The following is a 22,542-nucleotide window of genomic DNA, read 5'->3' on the forward strand; positions in this document are numbered from 1 at the left end:
TACCCTGCCCTCTCACCACTCCTTACCCTGCCCTTTCACCGCTCCTTACCGTGCCCTCTCACCACTCCTTACCCCGCCCTCTCACCACTCCTTACCCCGCCCTCTCACCACTCCTTACCGTGCCCTCTCACCACTCCTTACCCTGCCCTCTCACCACTCCTTACCGTGCCCTCTCACCACTCCTTACCCTGCCCTCTCCCCACTCCTTACCGTGCCCTCTCACCGCTCCTTACTGTGCCCTCTCACCACTCCTTACCGTGCCCCCTCACCACTCCTTACCCTGCCCTCTCACCACTCCTTACCGTGCCCTCTCACCACTCCTTACCCTGCCCTCTCCCCACTCCTTACCGTGCCCTCTCACCGCTCCTTATGTGCCCTCTCACCACTCCTTACCGTGCCCTCTCACCACTCCTTACCATGCCCTCTCACCGCTCCTTACCGTGCCCTCTCACCGCTCCTTACCGTGCCCTCTCACCACTCCTTACCGTGCCCTCTCACCACTCCTTACCGTGCCCTCTCACCACTCCTTACCGTGCCCCCTCACCACTCCTTATCCTGCCCTCTCACCACTCCTTACCGTGCCCTCTCACCACTCCTTACCCTGCCCTCTCACCACTCCTTACCGTGCCCTCTCACCACTCCTTACCGTGCCCTCTCACCACTCCTTACCGTGCCCTCTCACCACTCCTTACCATGCCCTCTCACCGCTCCTTACTGTGCCCTCTCACCGCTCCTTACTGTGCCCTCTCACCGCTCCTTACCGTGCCCTCTCACCACTCCTTACCGTGCCCTCTCACCACTCCTTACCGTGCCCTCTCCCCACTCCTTACCGTGCCCCCTCACCACTCCTTATCCTGCCCTCTCACCACTCCTTACCGTGCCCTCTCCCCACTCCTTACCCTGCCCTCTCCCCACTCCTTACCGTGCCCCCTCACCACTCCTTACCGTGCCCCCTCACCACTCCTTATCCTGCCCTCTCACCACTCCTTACCCCGCCCTCTCCCCACTCCTTACCGTGCCCTCTCACCACTCCTTACCGTGCCCTCTCACCACTCCTTACCCCGCCCTCTCACCACTCCTTACCGTGGCCTCTCACCACTCCTTACCCTGCCCTCTCACCACTCCTTACCGTGCCCTCACACCACTCCTTACCGTGCCCTCTCACCACTCCTTACCGTGCCCTCTCACCACTCCTTACCGTGCCCTCTCACCACTCCTTACCCTGCCCTCTCACCACTCCTTACCCCGCCCTCTCACCACTCCTTACCCCGCCCTCTTACCACTCCTTACCGTGCCCTCTCACCACTCCTTACCCTGCCCTCTCCCCACTCCTTACCGTGCCCTCTCACCGCTCCTTACCCTGCCCTCTCACCACTCCTTACCGTGCCCTCTCCCCACTCCTTACCGTGCCCTCTCACCACTCCTTACCGTGCCCTCTCACCACTCCTTACCATGCCCTCTCACCACTCCTTACCGTGCCCTCTCACCACTCCTTACCCTGCCCTCTCACCACTCCTTACCGTGCCCTCTCACCACTCCTTACCGTGCCCTCTCACCACTCCTTACCCTGCCCTCTCCCCACTCCTTACCGTGCCCTCTCACCACTCCTTACCCTGCCCTCTCCCCACTCCTTACCGTGCCCTCTCACCACTCCTTACCGTGCCCTCTCACCACTCCTTACCCTGCCCTCTCACCACTCCTTACCCCGCCCTCTCACCACTCCTTACCGTGCCCTCTCACCACTCCTTACCGTGCCCTCTCACCACCCCTTACCCTGCCCTCTCACCACTCCTTACCCTGCTCTCACCGCTCCTTATGTGCCCTCTCACCACTCCTTACCGTGCCCTCTCACCACTCCTTACCCTGCCCTCTCACCACTCCTTACCCTGCCCTCTCACCACTCCTTACCGTGCCCTCTCACCACTCCTTACCGTGCCCTCTCACCACTCCTTACCGTGCCCTCTCACCACTCCTTACCCCGCCCTCTCACCACTCCTTACCGTGGCCTCTCACCACTCCTTACCCTGCCCTCTCACCACTCCTTACCGTGCCCCCTCACCACTCCTTACCGTGCCCTCTCACCACTCCTTACCCTGCCCTCTCACCACTCCTTACCCTGCCCTCTCACCACTCCTTACCCCGCCCTCTCACCACTCCTTACCCCGCCCTCTCACCACTCCTTACCGTGCCCTCTTACCACTCCTTACCGTGCCCTCTCCCCACTCCTTACCCTGCCCTCCCCCCACTCCTTACCGTGCCCTCTCACCGCTCCTTACCCTGCCCTCTCACCGCTCCTTACCGTGCCCTCTCCCCACTCCTTACCGTGCCCTCTCACCACTCCTTACCATGCCCTCTCACCACTCCTTACCGTGCCCTCTCACCACTCCTTACCCTGCCCTCTCACCACTCCTTACCCTGCCCTCTCACCACTCCTTACCGTGCCCTCTCACCACTCCTTACCCTGCCCTCTCACCACTCCTTACCCTGCCCTCTCCCCACTCCTTACCGTGCCCTCTCACCACTCCTTACCGTGCCCTCTCCCCACTCCTTACCGTGCCCTCTCACCACTCCTTATGTGCCCTCTCACCACTCCTTATGTGCCCTCTCACCACTCCTTACCCTGCCCTCTCCCCACTCCTTACCGTGCCCTCTCACCACTCCTTACCGTGCCCTCTCACCACTCCTTACCGTGCCCTCTCACCACTCCTTACCCTGCCCTCTCACCACTCCTTACCCTGCCCTCTCACCACTCCTTACCTTGCCCTCTCACCACTCCTTACCCTGCCCTCTCACCACTCCTTACCGTGCCCTCTCACCACTCCTTACCCTGCCCTCTCCCCACTCCTTACCGTGCCCTCTCACCACTCCTTACCTTGCCCTCTCACCACTCCTTACCGTGCCCTCTCACCACTCCTTACCATGCCCTCTCACCACTCCTTACCGTGCCCTCTCACCACTCCTTACCCTGCCCTCTCACCACTCCTTACCCCGCCCTCTCACCGCTCCTTACCGTGCCCTCTCACCGCTCCTTACCGTGCCCTCTCACCACTCCTTACCCCGCCCTCTCACCGCTCCTTACCGTGCCCTCTCACCACTCCTTACCTTGCCCTCTCACCACTCCTTACCGTGCCCTCTCACCACTCCTTACCATGCCCTCTCACCACTCCTTACCGTGCCCTCTCACCACTCCTTACCCTGCCCTCTCACCACTCCTTACCCCGCCCTCTCACCACTCCTTACCCTGCCCTCTCACCACTCCTTACCCTGCCCTCTCACCACTCCTTACCGTGCCCTCTCACCGCTCCTTATGTGCCCTCTCACCACTCCTTACCGTGCCCTCTCACCACTCCTTACCGTGCCCTCTCACCACTCCTTACCCTGCCCTCTCACCACTCCTTACCCTGCCCTCTCACCACTCCTTACCGTGCCCTCTCACCACTCCTTACCGTGCCCTCTCACCACTCCTTACCGTGCCCTCTCACCGCTCCTTATGTGCCCTCTCACCACTCCTTACCGTGCCCTCTCACCACTCCTTACCATGCCCTCTCACCACTCCTTACCGTGCCCTCTCACCACTCCTTACCCTGCCCTCTCACCACTCCTTACCGTGCCCTCTCACCACTCCTTACCGTGCCCTCTCACCACTCCTTACCGTGCCCTCTCCCCACTCCTTACCGTGCCCTCTCACCACTCCTTACCGTGCCCTCTCACCACTCCTTACCCCGCCCTCTCACCACTCCTTACCCTGCCCTCTCACCACTCCTTACCCTGCCCTCTCACCACTCCTTACCGTGCCCTCTCACCGCTCCTTATGTGCCCTCTCACCACTCCTTACCGTGCCCTCTCACCACTCCTTACCGTGCCCTCTCACCACTCCTTACCCTGCCCTCTCACCACTCCTTACCCTGCCCTCTCACCACTCCTTACCGTGCCCTCTCACCACTTCTTACCGTGCACTCTCACCACTCCTTACCGTGCCCTCTCACCACTCCTTACCGTGCCCTCTCACCACTCCTTACCGTGCCCTCTCACCGCTCCTTATGTGCCCTCTCACCACTCCTTACCGTGCCCTCTCACCACTCCTTACCATGCCCTCTCACCACTCCTTACCGTGCCCTCTCACCACTCCTTACCGTGGCCTCTCACCACTCCTTACCCTGCCCTCTCACCACTCCTTACCCTGCCCTCTCACCACTCCTTACCCTGCCCTCTCACCACTCCTTACCCTGCCCTCTCACCACTCCTTACCCCGCCCTCTCACCACTCCTTACCGTGCCCTCTCACCACTCCTTACCCTGCCCTCTCACCACTCCTTACCCTGCCCTTTCACCGCTCCTTACCGTGCCCTCTCACCACTCCTTACCCCGCCCTCTCACCACTCCTTACCCCGCCCTCTCACCACTCCTTACCGTGCCCTCTCACCACTCCTTACCCTGCCCTCTCACCACTCCTTACCGTGCCCTCTCACCACTCCTTACCCTGCCCTCTCCCCACTCCTTACCGTGCCCTCTCACCGCTCCTTACTGTGCCCTCTCACCACTCCTTACCGTGCCCCCTCACCACTCCTTACCCTGCCCTCTCACCACTCCTTACCGTGCCCTCTCACCACTCCTTACCCTGCCCTCTCCCCACTCCTTACCGTGCCCTCTCACCGCTCCTTATGTGCCCTCTCACCACTCCTTACCGTGCCCTCTCACCACTCCTTACCATGCCCTCTCACCGCTCCTTACCGTGCCCTCTCACCGCTCCTTACCGTGCCCTCTCACCACTCCTTACCGTGCCCTCTCACCACTCCTTACCGTGCCCTCTCACCACTCCTTACCGTGCCCCCTCACCACTCCTTATCCTGCCCTCTCACCACTCCTTACCGTGCCCTCTCACCACTCCTTACCCTGCCCTCTCACCACTCCTTACCGTGCCCTCTCACCACTCCTTACCGTGCCCTCTCACCACTCCTTACCGTGCCCTCTCACCACTCCTTACCATGCCCTCTCACCGCTCCTTACTGTGCCCTCTCACCGCTCCTTACTGTGCCCTCTCACCGCTGCTTACCGTGCCCTCTCACCACTCCTTACCGTGCCCTCTCACCACTCCTTACCGTGCCCTCTCCCCACTCCTTACCGTGCCCCCTCACCACTCCTTATCCTGCCCTCTCACCACTCCTTACCGTGCCCTCTCCCCACTCCTTACCCTGCCCTCTCCCCACTCCTTACCGTGCCCCCTCACCACTCCTTACCGTGCCCCCTCACCACTCCTTATCCTGCCCTCTCACCACTCCTTACCCCGCCCTCTCCCCACTCCTTACCGTGCCCTCTCCCCACTCCTTACCGTGCCCTCTCACCACTCTCACCCGTGCCTCCCCCACATTTCCTACCTCTTATTGCACTCCTACCACCGCTCCCAACCCTTACCGCGTCCCTACCACCGCTCCCAGGACTCCCCCCCCCCCCCCACAGTTCCCAGCCCTTACTGCGTCCCCCGACAAACCCCTACTTAATAATGTCTTCACTGCCATCCCCAAAGAAAAGATCAACTGAATTCTTCATTCCTGAGATTAAGTGTTGCCGCTGGTGCAGGATTCATGGATAAGGGGCGAGCACCGGCGCCATGTGGAACACCATCGATTTCAATGAGAAACGGTGCGGATTTGCGATTGACACGTGGGAAGCTGACAAGCTGCAGCCAAATGTACACACACACTCATCCCAGCCAACAAGATGGCAGCAATGAGAGCGACACCCCGTTTTACAGACGCTGAGCTCCAAGACGGCGTGAAGAGGCGGGTGAGCCTGAACCCCGGCCCAGGAAAGAGGCTACCAGCTGCCGCCTGGACACAGGTGGCAGAGGTGGTCAGCGCCGTGAATAATACAATCCGACCCCGGAAGAAACTGCACGACTTCCTCAGGGCATCCAGGGTGAGTAGGCAGCACTGTGCCCCTAGCACCAACCTCGATCCCACAAACTCACAACACCACCCAACCCACACCCGTAGGGCGCCCATATCCCCAGCCTGCACCACATGCCGGCACCCATACCGGCCGCCAGAGCCGGGTGCCCTGGCCACTGAAGTCGCCAGCTGCCCACCCCCCGGGCTGCATGCATTGGACAGTCTAACACTGTGCATTTTCTGCTTCTCCGACACCCTCCCTCCCCAGCCACCCATAACCGCTGGGAACTGGAGAAGACCGGAGGGGGACCAGAGGGCCCTGGATGTGGTGGGCGGGCCCGAAGAAAGGGCAGTCGCCGGGGTGGAGGTCAGCACCGGGCGAGAAAGTGAGATCCCGCTGAGTTGCGGTTCCCCATGAAACGTGCATACCCCCCACCCCCACACATCAGCCCCACCCCCCGTTCCACCACCACCCCCACTCCCATGTCCCCAACACAAACACTCCCACTGCCCCCCTGCCGGCCCGCGGTCTAACCATGTGGTCTGGTCTTGTGTCTTGCAGGAGCTGCTGGTGATGGGGCGGATCCATCCGCTTTTCCCCGCCCCGCCCGACCCCAGCCACTGCTACTGCCAGAACCCTATGTGCTGACAAAGAGGTAAAGAGGATAACACCGACAAGGGCGGGGTACATCGACCCAAATTCCAGGACACCTCGGAGCCCGATTTCCCATCAAAGCTGTCTCCAACACCCTCCACCACCCAAGAGACAGTCGCCTCAGTTGAACATGTTCGTGAAGAGCCTTTTGAGGCACTATCTAGTGCGCACCACACACATGCTCCGGTACAGCGGGTGGAGGTAGGAACTCCCGAGGGGGTGGATGGTCGGAGAGCAGGCCGACTCCAGAGCCTAGCTGTCATCCAGATGAGTTTCGGGCTTCTGGAACAGACAGTCCCATTCATTGTGGAGATGCAGTCGCAGAGCCCGGGACTACATGAGGGGTTGTCGGCGAGCATCCAGCACCTGCAGGTGCAGTTGGAGGAGTCCAACCACGTGCAGGAGCAGGACGTGGTGCCAGTCATGCGTGCCTGTAGAAGGAAATTTAGTATGAGGATTAGCTGCCCACTTAGAGGATTCATTAATATCTAGTTGCTATTAAAGAAAAGGCACTTGCTAAAAGCATGATGTGACTGCTTGGCTATATTTTCTAACTGCTTCGGTACAAAACTTGGAAGGTCGAATAACGTAAACAAATACTGATGCTGTGCAGCTGAAGCCTTATTCTGCTGACTGGATGCTTTAGAGTTGTTTTAGCGAGGGACAGAAAAGCGTGCTAGATAATGAACGAAGAACATCCTCAAGGTTTGTTTAATGTAAACATGGCTAGCCAGAAGCTGTTTTTCTCCTCTATGCTGTTTATTGCAGGGTATAAAGCATGCTCTTAAACTTGTAAGCCAGGGTGCTTGAGGTGGTCTTCGACCATTACAGCCCCTCCACATTATTGTGTCAAAATAAATTACCTGAAACGAAGCTCGAAGCCTCTGACTATTATTATTTCCATGGCAGTGCCACCCAGGCCAACTTCACATGGCGGAGGTCTTGGGGGCGAGAGTTTTGGCTATGGATCAGCAAGTCTGGAGCACTCTGTGTAGGCGATTGCCAAGGCGAAGGAAAGGGCTGCCCTCTGCAAGGCAGCCATGTGCCAGAGCCTCCTGGACATTGCAGTGGCGCTCCCGAGCATGGCCCAGTCACAGTGGGCCGTGGCATAGAGCTTCGGCGGCATTGCCCAGGCGTAGGCCGACGTGGCACAGACACAGAGGGAGGTGGCCCAGTCCCAGAGGGAGATGGTGCAGTCACTGGCTGATGTGGCACAGGCCCAGAAGGTGGTGGCACAGTCACAGAATGATGTGGCGCAGCTCCAGACGGAGGTGGTCTACTCCCTATGCTCCATGGCCACGGGTATGTAGACTCTGGTCGAGGTGGCAGTGGGCCTTCAGGACAGGCAGCATCAGGTGGCGGGGGAGCCTCAGAGGCTAGCTCCACTCGCACCCTCGCCCCAGGGAGCAGCCCGGGCACCCAGAGAGAGGTGGTGATGGGGCGGGTGCCGGTGACTCCCGCAGGGGAGGTGCCGGAACACCGCAGCAATGTCCTCCACCCAATGTCCCTGGTGCATCACATGGGCAGCGGGCAGAACAGGGCGGCACGGCACCACCTAGGACACCCGAGCAGCAGCCGGGCCCATTCAGGACCAGTTTCCCCAGGGCGTGAATCACAGCAGGCCGCCTCCACTCCTGATGTACCGTCTGGAGATCCACCTAGACGTAGCATTAGGGCCAAAAAGGCCAGAAACGTAAACACATTAAATACCTGCCCACAATGTTATAACCTGCCTCGGTGCTCTGTCAGAAGGGTGTGGGCTAGGCTGCTGTTATTGCCAACTCAGGGCCCAGACCTCGTAGTGCAGCAGGTATATATCATGAAGGAGGTTGCAAGCGGGGGTGGTGTCTGTGCCCTGGCAATGCCCCCCCTCCTCTCCCCCTCACCTCAACCACCAGTCGGTGGACCTGGAGGCGATCAGAGCGTCCCATGTGCGTTGGCCCTGGCGCAAATGTTGTGTGGCCACCCGTGCCTGCCTGGACCCCGTGTCCTTCCCTCGCATCCTCCTCATCGGACGAGGACTGTCATTCATCCTCCTCCTCCGGCATGTCGCCCCTCTGCTGCATAATGTTGTGGAGAACGCAGCAGGCCACCATGATGCGGGCGACCAGCCCAGAGGTCCAGGCACCGGAACTGCATCTTCAGGATGTCGCTGCATCGCTCGATCGCTTCCCTGGTCGTGGCATGGTAGTTGTACCAGGTTGCCGTGTCGGTCTGTGGCCTCTGGATAGCCATTATCAGGCACGACCGCAGCGAATAACCCCTGCTGCCCATGAGCCAGTCCTCCAGCCGTGAATGCGCCTTGAAGAGTCCAGGAGCCATCGAGTGTGCCAGGATGAAGGTGTCGTGCACACTGCCCTGGTACCGGGCGCAGATGTATGTTCATCGAGTGGAACCCCTTTCGGTTTGTGAAGATCGGCCTGTCATCTGCAGGTGCTCGTAGGGCGACATGCATCCCATCGATCACCCCCTGGTCCGGGGGCATCTTGGCGATGGCCGCGAACCCTGCTGCCCAGGCATCCTGTTGGGCTTGGTCCACACTGAAATGGATGTACTGTGCCTACTGGGCATGTAGCACCTCTGACGACACGGATGCACCTGTACACAGAGGGCTCTGTGAGATCTTGGAAAGATCCTCAGAACCTGAAATGACCGTGGTGTAAAAGTTCAGGGCGACCCGTCACCTTGACGGCCACCAGAATTGGGTGTCCTCCCCCATTCCCCCTCGGTGCCAGGTGAGCGATTATCTGGCGGATATGTTGCACGGTCAGCCTGCTCAGCTGGAGTCTTTGACGCATGCCCTAATGACAGGTGCTGCCGGAACACACGAGGCCTCATGCGGTGCCTCCTTTGCACCCCCTCCTCAGCTTGTTGGGAGGCTGGCTCTCCATCCTCAGCGGCTGGCTCCTGGTGCTCTGGGGCAGGCTCTGCTGCTGCACGTTCCGCTGCTGCAGCTTCCTCCTCATCGAGCAACTCCAGCTCATCCAGCCATAGTGCATCCCCCAGGGGTGCGGCGACTTTGACGCCATTGCTGGTTGTATTCCAATATCCATTGTCTGCAGGGGGCCAACATGTTGACATGGTACGTACCCCTATACCCACCCAGGTTCCACAGGCTACAGTGGTCCCGGTTGGCACTGTGGACTCTGCCTGCCCCCCCCCCTCCCCCGCATACCCCCCCTCCCCCAGCTCCGTTGGTGCCCGGCACGTGGGGGGGCCTCTGGCGCTGCTGCCAAGGGTACCGTCAGCTGGCACTACCCTCGCCAGCGGTACGCTCCATGTCCACCGTCCGGCGCCCCCCCTGTAGAGGCTACTGTGGGCTTGGCCCTCGGGCGGGCTGCGAGATGCCCCGCCAGCGGATGGCGGCCGGTCGGGGAAGGGAGAGTGTGGGATGGAGGAAGGGAATTGCGGGGTGATTGCACCCATATGGCCGGTGTCACACTGCAGAACCAAGGGCCAAGGTCAGTGAGGTGGGCAGCAAGATGGCTGCCTTGCAGGCCACGGAAATGGCAGTCCATGCCTAGACACTGACCCAGTCCCGTGGGGGATCACCCCGGCCCCTCCCCCAGCCAGTGTCAGGCCCGGCAGCCCATGATCGTGCCTTTCTGTGCCCTACCTCCTCTCTCTCCCTCATCAGCCACGGTTCCGGTTTCTCGATTTTTAAAAGCACAAGTGAACCTCACCGTCAGGAATTCCCCCCCCAGCGGAGGCAGAGAATCGCGGAGGCCCAGAGAATACCGGATCAGGCCCGCTAATAATATGCATGTCATGATATGCAAACATGCACATAATGAGATACAGACAGGCAGCTAATGAACACAAAGAACAGGACATAACCAATCAGTAGGCAGAACACTTGGGGGTGGTATCTCACTATAAAAGGCACGAGGCACTCACACTCCGCCTCTTTCAACTAGGGACATCTACAGAGTGAGTCCGGTGTATGTAACACATACAGCACGTGGCTAAGAGCTAGGCTGGTTCAGTCAGACAGAGTAACCACACTTAGGTTAGCAGAGAGTCGAACTCACAGAGAACGGTGCTAACTGTGTGACAGGTTCAATAAATCAAATTGAACTAACTTCAAGGACTGGAGTCTATTTCAGTCATAGCTGCATCCAGTTGCAGCCCGTGTTATCTCAATGTGCTGAACACGACATAGTACCAGTAGACCGCTATCCTTAGGTGGTTCAACTTAATCTGTTCCGTGACGACTATCAAATGCATCCCGGCACCATGGAGAAGATTCAGGCTCCTCACCAGCTCAGGACCTCCGGCAATCTCAGTGCCAACTGGTGGACATTCAAGCAAAGGTTTCTGCTGTACATCGAAGCCTCAGACCTCGAGGGTGCGTCTGATACAAGATCGCGCTTCTCCTCTCAACTGCGGGGGATCAAGCCATCCAAATCTTTAACTCGTTTAACTTCACCGAAGGCCAGGACAAGACAAAGTTTCAGACCATCCTGGACAAGTTTGATAGTCTTTGTGAAGTGGACACCAATGAAATCTTTGAACGCTATATATTTAAACAACGCCTGCAAGGTAAAGGCAAATCTTTCAATTCCTTCCTAACTCATCTCCGTCTACTGGCGCTGTCCTGCAACTTTGGTGATATTGTGACTCCATGATCAGGGACCAAATCGTTTTTGGCATTCACTCTGATCCTCTGAGAGAGCAGCTTTTGAAAATCAAGCATATGACCCTGTCAGTCGCGATTGAAACATGTACAGTGCATGAGCACGCCAAAAATCAGTATTCCCAATACAAATCGGCTGAAACTGAGAAACTTGCCTCCCACAAGGCAGAGTGTGTGTAGGCCATCGCCCGGATGCAGCGCCTCAGCCTTGACGAAAGCGGCCATTTCGCGCGCTCTTCCCGGAGCCCGACGCATGGGATAACGAAGCGGCCGATCGCTACACTGCGCAGGTGCGAACGTCTGCCGACCGTACTGCGCATGTGCGACGACGCAAGGAGCGTAATGACGTCATGACGTGCCCAAATTGTGGCACCGCCCACTTAAAGAAACACTGCCCTGCAAGAGGCAGGCGCTGTTTAAATTGCGGGAAGCCTGGACACTATGCAGCCTTGTGCAGGTCTGCACCACCAGTCAAGGGTCAGCGTTCCCAACTCCAACACAGGCGCGTTCGGAGTGTCCAGCAAGGTTTACAGGATTCTGATTCTGGCAGCATTACGGATCCAGAGGACCTGGATACTAGGCCTGGAGTCCCCCTATCATGTGGGCATCATCACCACACATGAACATGCCTCACCAACATCACCACGGAGCCTGCCCATCCTCACTGTGGACTCTGCAGATGAATGGCGTGCGGTGATGCAAGTTAATCAATGCTCTATCCAGTCCAAGCTGGACACAGGTGCTTCTGCCAATCTCTTTTCACAGGCAGATTTCAACCGCATCAAGCAGCCATCTAAGCTCCTTCCAGCAGTCTGCCAGCCCCTGGACTATAACGGCAATGCCATCACAGCATTGGGATCCTGCCATCTGCTTGTCTCCAACAGGAGCATTCACGCAAGCTAAGGTTTGAAATGTCAAGCCAGACAGGGCCTCCCTGCTCGGCGCACATGCATGCTAGCAGCTAAACATTGTGCAGCGGGTCTACACAATGACCTCCCCCAAAGTGGATCTTCAAGCCGGCATTGACGACATCCTCGCTCAGTATCTGGATGTGTTTGATGGGATGGGCACTCTGCCATATCGGTACAAGATCCTGCTGTGGCCTGATGCCACGTCTGTGGTCCACGCTCCACTCCGGGTCCTGGCTCCACTGAAGGAGCGCCTGAAGGTGCAGTTGAAGGATCTTCTGGACCAGGGTATCATCTCCAAATTCACAGAACCGACTGACTGGGTCATAGATCATAGAATTATCATAGAATTTACAGTGCAGAAGGAGGCCATTCGGCCCATCGAGTCTGCACCGGCTCTTGGAAAGAGCACCCTACCCAAGGTCAACACCTCCACCCTATCCCCATATCTCAGTAACCCCACCCAACACTAAGGGCAATTTTGGACACTAAGGGCAATTTATCATGGCCAATCCACCTAACCCGCACATCTTTGGACTGTGGGAGGAAACCGGAGCACCCGGAGGAAACCCATGCACACACTGGGAGGATGTGCAGACTCTGCACAGACAGTGACCCAAGCCGGAATCGTACCTGGGACCCCGAAGCTGTGAAGCAATTGTGCTATCCACAATGCTACCGTGCTGCAGATAAAAATGGTTTGCTCTGCCATTACAGAGGGCAGCTAAGGGAGAACCACTCAACTGTGGGTCTGGGGTCACATGTAGGCCAGACCAGATAAGGATGGCGAATTTCCTTCCCTAAAAGGCATTAGTGAACCAGATAGATTTTTACAACAACCTATGATAATTTCATAGTCACCGCTTTATAAACCAAATTTATCAAAGGAATTAAATTCCTGCTGACGCATGTGGGATTCAAACCCATGTCCCCAGAGCATTAGCCTCCGGCTTGCTCGTGCAATGCCATTACCACTACACCATCATCTCCTCAATTGAGGTTTGTGTAAAAAAGCCTGCGGGGGAGCTGCGCATCTGTATTGATCCCAAGGATCTCAACCAGAATATAATGCGGGAACACTACCCCATCCTGAAGCGGGAGGAACTAACGAGTGAGATGGCACACGCCTGTTTTTTCACAAAGTTAGATGCATCACACGGGTTCTGGCAAATCCAGCTGGATGAGTCCAGCAGAAGGCTCTGCACCTTCAACACACTGTTTGGCAGGTACTGCTATTATCGTATGCTGTTCGGCATCGTCTCGGCCTCGGAGATCTTCCATAGAATCATGGAGCAGATGATGGAGGGCATTGAAGGGGTGTGTGTGTATGTAGGCGACGTTATCATTTGGTCCACAACCCCTGAAGAGCACATCTCTCTCTCCAGCAGGTATTCCGCCGTGTCCATGCCAATGGCCTCAAGCTGAACAGGGCAAAGTGTTGCTTTGGCATGTCGACACTGAAGTTCTTCGGTGACCAGATACCTCAGCAGGGTGTGTGCCCGGACACAGACAAGGTCAAGGCCATCGAAGCCATGAAGACTCCTGAAGACAAGAAGGCAGTGCTGCACTTCCTAGGAATGGTGAACTTTTTGGGCAAGTTTATCCCAAGCCTGGCCTCACACACCACGGCCCTCAGACACCTGGTGAAAAAGTCCACTGCTTTTGAGTGGCAGGCAGCTCATCAGGCAGAGTGGTTGGAGCTGAAAGCCAAGCTCACCACTGCACCTGTACTGTCATTTTTTGACCCTGACAGGGAAACAAAAATCTCGTCAGATGAGAGCCAGGATAGTGGCATCGGCACGGTGTTGCTCCAGCGCGATGACACCTCATCATGGGCACCGGTTGCCTATGCTTCACGGGCAATGACACCCACCGAGCAGCGGTACGCCCAAATTGAAAAGGAATGCCTGGGCCTTCTTACTGGAATTCTCAAGTTCCACGATTATGTCTACGGCCTGCCGACGTTCACCGTCGAGACGGACCACAGGCCTCTGGTCCACATGGATCTGAACGACATGACACCTTGGCTGCAGCGCATCCTCCTCAGGCTCAGACGGTATGACTTTGAGCTTGTGTACACGCCTGGCAAGGAGCTCATTATTGCGGATGCCATGTCCCGCTCCATAACCTTGCCTGCCGACCCGCCGGCATTCATCCAACAGATCGAATCACAGGTGCAGCTGTGGGCCAGCAACCTCCCGGCGTCGGATGAAAAGGTGATCCGCATTCGCGACGAGACAGCAAAAGACCCGCTTCTGCAGCGTGTCATGCACCACCTCACCAATGGCTGGCAAAAAGGGCAGTGCCCTCAATTCTTCAATGTGAAGGACGACCTGACGGTGCTAGATGGTATCCTCCTCAAGCTGGATTGCATTGTCATTCCACGCAGTCTCCAGAGCTTGGTGCTCCGGCAAATCCACCAGGGGCATCTGGGTGTCGAGAAGTGCAGGCGCAGAGCCAGGCAAGCTGTCTACTGGCCTGGGATTAGTCAGGACATCTCAAATATGGTCCTCAATTGTCCGACCTGTCAACGCTTCTATCCAGCACAGAGCAAGGAGACGTTTCAGCAGCACAAAATCGTGAACTCCCCGTGGTCCAAGGTGGACATCGACCCCTTTCACGCCAATGGTCGTGGTTATGTACTCCTCAATTATTTTTCCAACTATCCAGAAGTTGTGAAGCTCTCGGACCTCACATCCAAGACCGTCATCAAGGCCTGGAAGGGGACGTTCTCCAGGCACGGTATTCCCCTCACTGTCATGAGTGACAACGGTCCTTGATTCAGCAGCCAAGAGTGGTCAAGATTTGCCCAGTTTTATCAGTTTCATCACGTCACTTCCAGCCCACATTACCCACAGTCCAACGGGAAGGTTGAGAAAGGGGTGCACACAGTGAAGCAGCTCATCTGCAAGGCTGCGGATTCTGCTTCTGACGTCAACCTTGCACTGCTTGCGTACAGGGCAACCCCTCTGTCTACCGGCATGTCACCAGCTCAACTCCTGATTAACAGGGACCTGTGGATGACTCTTCCAGCCATACACTTGCCTGATCTGGATCACCACCCGGTGCTGCGGAAGGTGCAGAAACCCAGGGACCGGCAAAAACAGGGCTATGATGCTCATGCCACCGATTTGCCGGTGTTATCCCCGGCGGATGCTGTTCAGTTCAAACTACTTGATGGAGGCTGGTCAGCTCCAGCGGTTGTTGTCTGACAGGCTGCTCCTCGATCGTGCGTTGTGCGTATGGCTGATGGCTCTGTTGTGCGGCAAAACAGACGGGCACTGCGCACAGTTGCCCGCCAGCAACCACATTCTTCGTTGTTTCCATCTGTTATTGTGCCACCTCCTGACACCTCGAACCACGAGGCCACCAGTCTGGCTGCAGTCCCGCCCATTAAGGCGCAGTCGTCCCCACCACCACCTCTCCGGTGGTCAACCAGGATCAGACGCAAGCCCCAGAGACTGGACTTATGAACATTTGTTTTGTTTGCTGTGTTTTGTTTTCGCACATTAGACACCTGTTTTCACATGTACATATGTTCCCATCTGCCATCTCGTGTAAATACGTTAGTTTTTCGGCCGACGCATGTAAATACTTTCACAGAGGCTGCAGAAACACATTTCAAAAGGGGAGATGTCATGATATGCAGACATGCACATAATGAGATACAGGCAGGCAGCTAATGAACACAAAGAACAGGATATAACCAATCAGCAGGCAGAACACTTGGGGGTGGTTTCCCACTATAAAAGGCACGAGGCATTCACACTCCGCCTCTTTCCACTGGGGACATCTACAGAGTGAGTCCGGTGTATATATCACGTAACGCATACAGCACGTGGCTAAGAGCTGGTCTGGTCCAGTCAGACAGAGAGATCACACTTAGGTTAGCAGAGAGTCAAACTCACAGAGAACAGTGCCAACTGTGTGGCAAGTTCAATAAATCAAATTGAACTAACTTCAAGGTCTGGAGTCTATTTCAGTCATAGCTGCATCCAGTTGCAGCCCGTGTTATCTCAGTGTGCTTAACACGACAATGCAAATGGTGGTTACTGTACTGAACGCACTGACGCCGTGTCGAGGCACTGGAGAATTGCGAATGTGGCGTGAACCCAGCGTTCGCCACATTTTCAGCATCAAAACCGATTCTCCGCCCAATCGCCTTTCCCGATTTCGGTGTCGGCTAATGGAGAATCGTGTGTCCATGATTGTTGGGGTGGGGTTGTCAGGATGCAATGAGTGGAAACAAGAGCGGAAGACTCAGTTTGTGCTGCTTCACTTACCTGTTTTGTGCTGTGAAGTTCTCTCTCTGAGGGTGCAGGTCACTGTACACCACCCGGATTAGATCGTGCTGGCTGAGTGCTCCTTCTGTCAGGGCCATGGAGCCAATACTTGAAGGCTGTGTGTTAACACAAAGCAAGAGGCTTTCACATTTTCGGTTAAGCTCCGAGCATGGATTATCATCGGACTAACATCCGGAGAGTGCAAGGTCAAATCCCACCTGGGCAGTTTGACAATTCGAATTCAGGTGAAGAAGAAACAACAAAAGTGAAAAACTGGTCCCAACAGCGGTGAGCATTAGCTGTTGGACTTTCATAAAAGCCCACTTGGCTACATCCCGAGAATGAAAATACTTCATGCTCGTTTCCCAGCAGCTCAGTTTCTCTCTCTTCAGAGGCTGACTCGAGCAGATTCATAGCTTAACCACCTGTCTAAACTCAGATATCATGTAGTCACTCCATCCACTCAATGAGGAGTGGGTGTGGGGGTGGGGGGTTTGCTGTGCTACCATGTCCAACTCTGTCCCCCATCCAGTGTCCAAATGTTATGAGTAAGAATGACGTGCGTTCACGTCTCACTCCAGAGACTTGAGTCCATAATAAAAACCAACATTCCCAGCACAGTTTTTCTGTCGTGAAAGGCCACAGCTTTTACGACGGTGTGGGGACATAGTCCCAAAAACGGAGAATCCAGTCCCACATTTTTATGATTTTTAAATCAAGCTATTTTTCTCTTTATGATGATCAAGTTTCCAATAATTGTATTCTTGTCTGCATACCCAAGATCATATAAAGTGGCAGCTTAGCTAGCAGTAGAACTCCCATATCTGAAAAAAATATAATGGCTTCAAGCCTCACTCTTGGGCCCAACCACATAAATAAAACACCGAAGTACTAAGGAAAAGCGGCATGACTTTCAGGTAAGATGTTCAACCAACGTCCTCACCAGTCTGTTCAGATGGAATGCAAGTAATTCCATTGCACTATCTGAAGAAGTGTAGGGAATTATTCCAATGTGCTAGTGAATATTTATTCCTGGCCAAGTACAGAATAAGAGTGAGGAGAACAACACTCAAGAGGCTCAACATCATCCAGAAGAGTGCAGCCAACTGTCATCCACTGTCATCGTAAACATTTATTCCCTTCACTACCACCACACATTGGGTGGAATTGAATGAGGTCAGCAATGGTGGTGGGCAGGCTGACACCTACTGCCGAAAACTGTGACACTCTTGACAGGTCGATCTGTGTGAGCCCCGAGAGAATTAAATTTTGTATTGACAGTGGGAATCCTGCCAATGGGGCTTCCCATGGTTGACATTTAATTCCTGTATTTACCCCAGTGGGCCAGAAATACCAACCCCAAGAGATGTCCCCTAATCAGAGGCCAGCAGTTCTCATTACCGGCGCTTAACAGTCAATGGAATACTTTTTCAAGTTTCATCACTGCTGTAATGAAGGAAAAGCGGTAGCCATTTTTGACACAGCAAGGATCCACAAATAGCAGGACCAAATTAATCTGTTGGTTGAAGAATTAATGTTGATCATGGAAAACCCTGCCCAGCTCTTTTTTGAAATAGTGCCTCGATCGGGTAACCCGGTAGCGGAGAATCAAATGTTGGCCAAAAATGGGATCGACAGTGGATTTCAATTCCATTCCGTGCTCCATTCCCCGGCTGGCAGAGATAGTGAGCTACACTCCCCACGCCAGCAGCACCATGCAAATGGGTCATTGTTGGATTACTCTCATGCAGGAAGTGGAGGGGGGGGTGACCCATTATTCCTGTGGTGGTGGGAGGCCTGACGTGCAGCAGAGGAGGGGCAGGATTTGAATTGTGGGGGAGGGGGCAGCCGCCGGACCACAGTATCAGGCCGCACGCTCAAAATGGCGGCCCAATACCGGGATTCAGACAGAATCCTGCGAGTTCCCCTTCATGCATAAATTTGCAGGGAAGCACGAGCAGAGACCAGGAGCGAGTATCCATTGGCGGGAGCACTTAATCTTCAGAATGGAGAATCCAGACCCACCTGTCCACCTGACAGGATAGAGAGTGGCTCATTTTGAAGCCATTATATTTGTTTCAGATATGAGTTCTACTGCTCGCTAAGCTGGCACTTTATATGGTCTTGGCTATGCAGGCAAGAATACAATTATTGTAAACCTAATCACCACAAAGAGAAAAATAGCTTGATTTAAAAATCATAAAAACGTGGGGCTGGATTCTCCGTTTTTGGGACTATGCCTCCACACCGTCGTAAAGACTGTGGCCGTTTATGACAGAGAATCCAGCCCATGTTGTGTGTGTTTTCAACAGCCATATGAGAGGACAGATCAACACCTCATTCGAAAGAAGGCAGCACCTCTGACAGCACTCCCTCAGCCTATACTTGGCCGGCACTCCACTAGTGCGTTCACCTCACTAAATAGCAATAAAATTAAAGGTGCATTTCTATAGCAGCTTTCACGGACCTCAGAAAGCCCCCCAAACATGTTAAAGTCAATGAAATATTTTTGAAGTGTAGTTGTGCCCCTCCCCTGTTTTAAGATAGGAAATACAACAGCCAAAGTGCATACAGCAAGGTCCCACAAACCTCCAGGATATAGTGAGCTAATCATCTGTTTCTAATGACATTGATTGAGGGGCTAAATATTGGCTAGGATTCTGGGTATAATTCCGCTGCCCTTCGTCGGAAATTCTGAGGTTACATGCTAGGCAGTGTTCAGCTTGTGCAGCACACAATGAACTTTTGTTAGTCCACGTCTGTTATTTGTGTGTGTGTGTGGGGGGGGAAATCTTATCCTGATCTCGATAATCCTATCAAATGGTGCAAGTTCCACTGCCGCAAATTGTTTTAGTCTGATCACAAGACTGTTGCTATCTTACAGAACCACAAGTCATGGACAATGTTTTCAAGATATACACGGGAACCGATAAAGAGCTGGAGAGAAGCCGTTTCCATTCGGTTGGCAAGTCTAGGGGGCAGAGTCTAAGAATCAGAGCCGGACCTTTCAGGCGGGAAATTAGGAAACATTTCTAAACATGGTTGGTGTTTGGAACTCTCTTCTGCAAATGGCAATTAATTTGGTCCGTTTGTGCAGGTTAGGTGGGGTTATGGGGATAGGGCAGGTGAGTAGGCTAGGATGCTCTTTCAGAGGGTTGGTTTAGATTCGATGGACCGAATGGCCTCCTTCTGCACTATAGGATTCTATTTTATGTAATAAGGGGTATTGGAAAGATGCAGACATATTGAACTGAATGGAAGAACAGACCCAAGTGTCTAACTGATCCTAACTCTTCCTATATTCAGGATAAGTCCTTATGAAACGTCCCCCTGGTGTTTGGATAGTTCCTGCAGATTACTCTCTCTCCCTTCACACCCTCTTGAAGTCACTGATTCGCTGAGTAGGTCTCCAAAGTAGCAGACTGCTGCCCTGTGGCCCAGACACTGAGTCTAGGACATGCCCATTGAGAGACAGGATCAATGTGGCCCTGGAAACCCCACAAGCTATACTGCTCAGCCAGGGTTAGTGGACAGAGTTGGATTCCCAACTGGATTATTCCCCCCCCCGCATATTTAGGTTTGGTTGAGACTCCAGATGCCGACCTGATGGAGGGCTAGCCAACTTGCTTTGATGAGGTGTAGACTGGGCTCTTGTGGTCAGCACAGTTGAAGAGAAGAGTGGCTGTTCTTTTATCAACTTCCCAGAGGAAGTCCCTCACCAAGTTTAAAAAAGAATCTCCCCAAAGCTGAAACTGTTGCATTCAAAGCACAATCCCAGTTTACAGAAACCTCCAGGGGTACAGAGCAGAGGAGAGGGGGTGAATGATGGCTCCATCAAAGGCGCTTACCTCATGATAAACTGATGGTTTGGACAGTGACGGGATTGTGAAAGACAGCACCTTATTGTTTCCATCTCTATCGACTATCTCCTGCAAGAAAAATAAAATAGGCTGGTGTTATTAGCTCTCATTTCACACAAAACAATTTAATTTGACATGTCTTGTCACTTTTTATTATATATACAAATGAGAGAGTGACAGGGCTTGAACCGACTGCAGCAAAGCAACGAACTCCACAAACCAGTCTGACTACTCCAGTAATCACATTATAAATCAGGGGACAATCGCAATCTGCCAAGACAGCGTGAAACTAGTGAATGCAGCCGGAGGACACCCAACCTCGTCTAGCTCGACCTCAGGCCTCAACCAATCCAGCCACTCACCATCCTGACTTGCAAATATATCGGTGTTCCTTCACTGTCGCTGGCTCAACTCCTGGAACTCCCTCCCTATCAGCACCGAGGGTCTGCCTACACCACATGGACTGCAGCAGTTCAAGAAGGCAGCTCACCATCACCTTCTCAAGGACAAACATGATCTATAGGCTTTAATACAAAATGCAGTAGACCTTTAATTTTTTATTCTTTAAATTAGGGAGACTTGCATTTCGCAACATATTGCAATGCATAGAAACCCAACAGTTCAGGAGGCCATTAAGTCCATCGAGTCAGCACTGACCCGCTGAAAGAACTCCTTACCCGAGCCCACTCCCCCGCCCTATCCCTTTAACCCCATAAACCATCTAACCTTTTGGACACAGAGGCAATTTATCATGGCCAATCCACATAACCTGCACATCTTTGGATTGTGGGAGGAAACCGGAGCACCCGGAGGAAACCCACACAGACACGGGGAGAATGTGCAAACTCCACAGAGACAGTCACCCAAGGCCGGAATTGAACCCGGGTTCCTATTGCTGTGAGGCAGCAGTGCTAACCACTGTGGAATTGTTTGTATACTGGAACGTTTATAATTGTTCAGTCCTTTTATACTTCATTTTAATGATTGTTTATAACTATGTTATGCATTATAATTACTTGTTTTATTTGTATCGTCATTGCAACTTGATGATTTTCCAACAAAGTAATTATCTGTCTAATTAAAGATGGGCAATAAATGCTGGCCTCGTGATGCTCACATCCCATGAACGAATAAAAATAAATTCTGAACCTTCATGCAGACACCCAAATCCTTTCCCATTCCTGGGATGAAGAGCTCATCCTGTGAGGATAGGTAGAAAAGGCTGGCCGATACCCATTGGAGTTTAGAAGACAGCGAGGTGATTTTATTGAAACAGATATGATCCTGAGGGGACTGGACAGGGTGGATACCGAATCTAAGGCTCGAGTTAGATAGATTTTTGATAGACAAGGGAGTCAAGGGTTTTGGGGGACAGACAGGAAAATGAAGTTGAGACCACAACCACATCAACCATATCTTATTGAATAGCAGAGCAGGTTCGATGGGGCGAGTGGCCTACTTCTGCTGCTAAGTTCTATGTTCCAAACTCAGCCAGGCTATAACTGGAAGAGAATAACACTCAGGGAAAGAGGGGAATAATGAAAATAAGAGATTGATAGAGAGAATGTGGGTGAACGACGAGGAGATTAGAAACATAACACCATTTCAATGTTTTACTAAAGGAGTGACTGATTGAAGACTGAAATGATACTGATTGTACCTAAACGTTCACAGCCATGGGGCAGTGCAGGACAACCAGTTTCTAGAATGAGAGTCAGAAAGCTGGCACACATGGTCACATGGAGACATCTGGGGACCAGTTAGAGCAGCACCCGGTCAGTAATAAAAACAGTGGCAATTCCCACACTGTGACTAGAAGCAGGAATTTGAGGACGAGCTTAAAACCGGAGAAGAAAGGCCTTGTGTAAATTCCACGACAGGCAACAGCTGTGGAACTCTGCCACTGTGTGACTGCAATGACACAAGTTAGAGTGGGGCAAGGACTCCACATGGTACCTGATGTAGTGACAGTGGTACTCTCACTCGGTCACCACCACCTTCTCATGGCCAATTAAGGATTGGCAACAAACGCTGGTCTTTCTGCGATGCCCACATCCCCAGAGCACAACTAACACAGAACATCTAGTTATTTATCTCATTGCTGTTTGTGGGATCTTTCTGTGCATAAATTGTGTCACAGTTCCTCCCAGAAAATAACACTGATTACACTTCAAAAGTACTTTGCTGGCTGTAAATGCTCAGGTTGTGACAGAGGCCATATAAAAGTAGACTCCCTGTTGCACATGGGGTGAAGGGTTATTGGGGTCAACTAGTTGAGGAATGATCACAATGACACTGAAGTGGTGAGGTGCT

General features: G+C 53.9%; 1 protein-coding gene across 2 annotated transcripts in view; it reads right to left on the reverse strand.

Moving 5' to 3' along the window:
- The window catches only part of LOC140394332 (hyccin 2-like), a 139,804-nt gene that overhangs the window by 66,976 nt on the left and 50,286 nt on the right, over positions 1-22,542 (reverse strand). For both annotated transcript variants that reach the window (XM_072481531.1, XM_072481522.1), the window contains exons 5-6: positions 20,218-20,298; positions 16,370-16,485 (exon numbers count right to left, since the gene is read on the reverse strand). In XM_072481531.1, the coding sequence (XP_072337632.1) occupies positions 16,370-16,485; positions 20,218-20,298 (197 nt within the window). The remainder of the gene's footprint in view (positions 1-16,369; positions 16,486-20,217; positions 20,299-22,542) is intronic.

The sequence above is a fragment of the Scyliorhinus torazame genome, chromosome 2 (genome assembly GCF_047496885.1).
Source record: "Scyliorhinus torazame isolate Kashiwa2021f chromosome 2, sScyTor2.1, whole genome shotgun sequence".
Classification (NCBI taxonomy): Eukaryota; Metazoa; Chordata; class Chondrichthyes; order Carcharhiniformes; family Scyliorhinidae; genus Scyliorhinus; species Scyliorhinus torazame.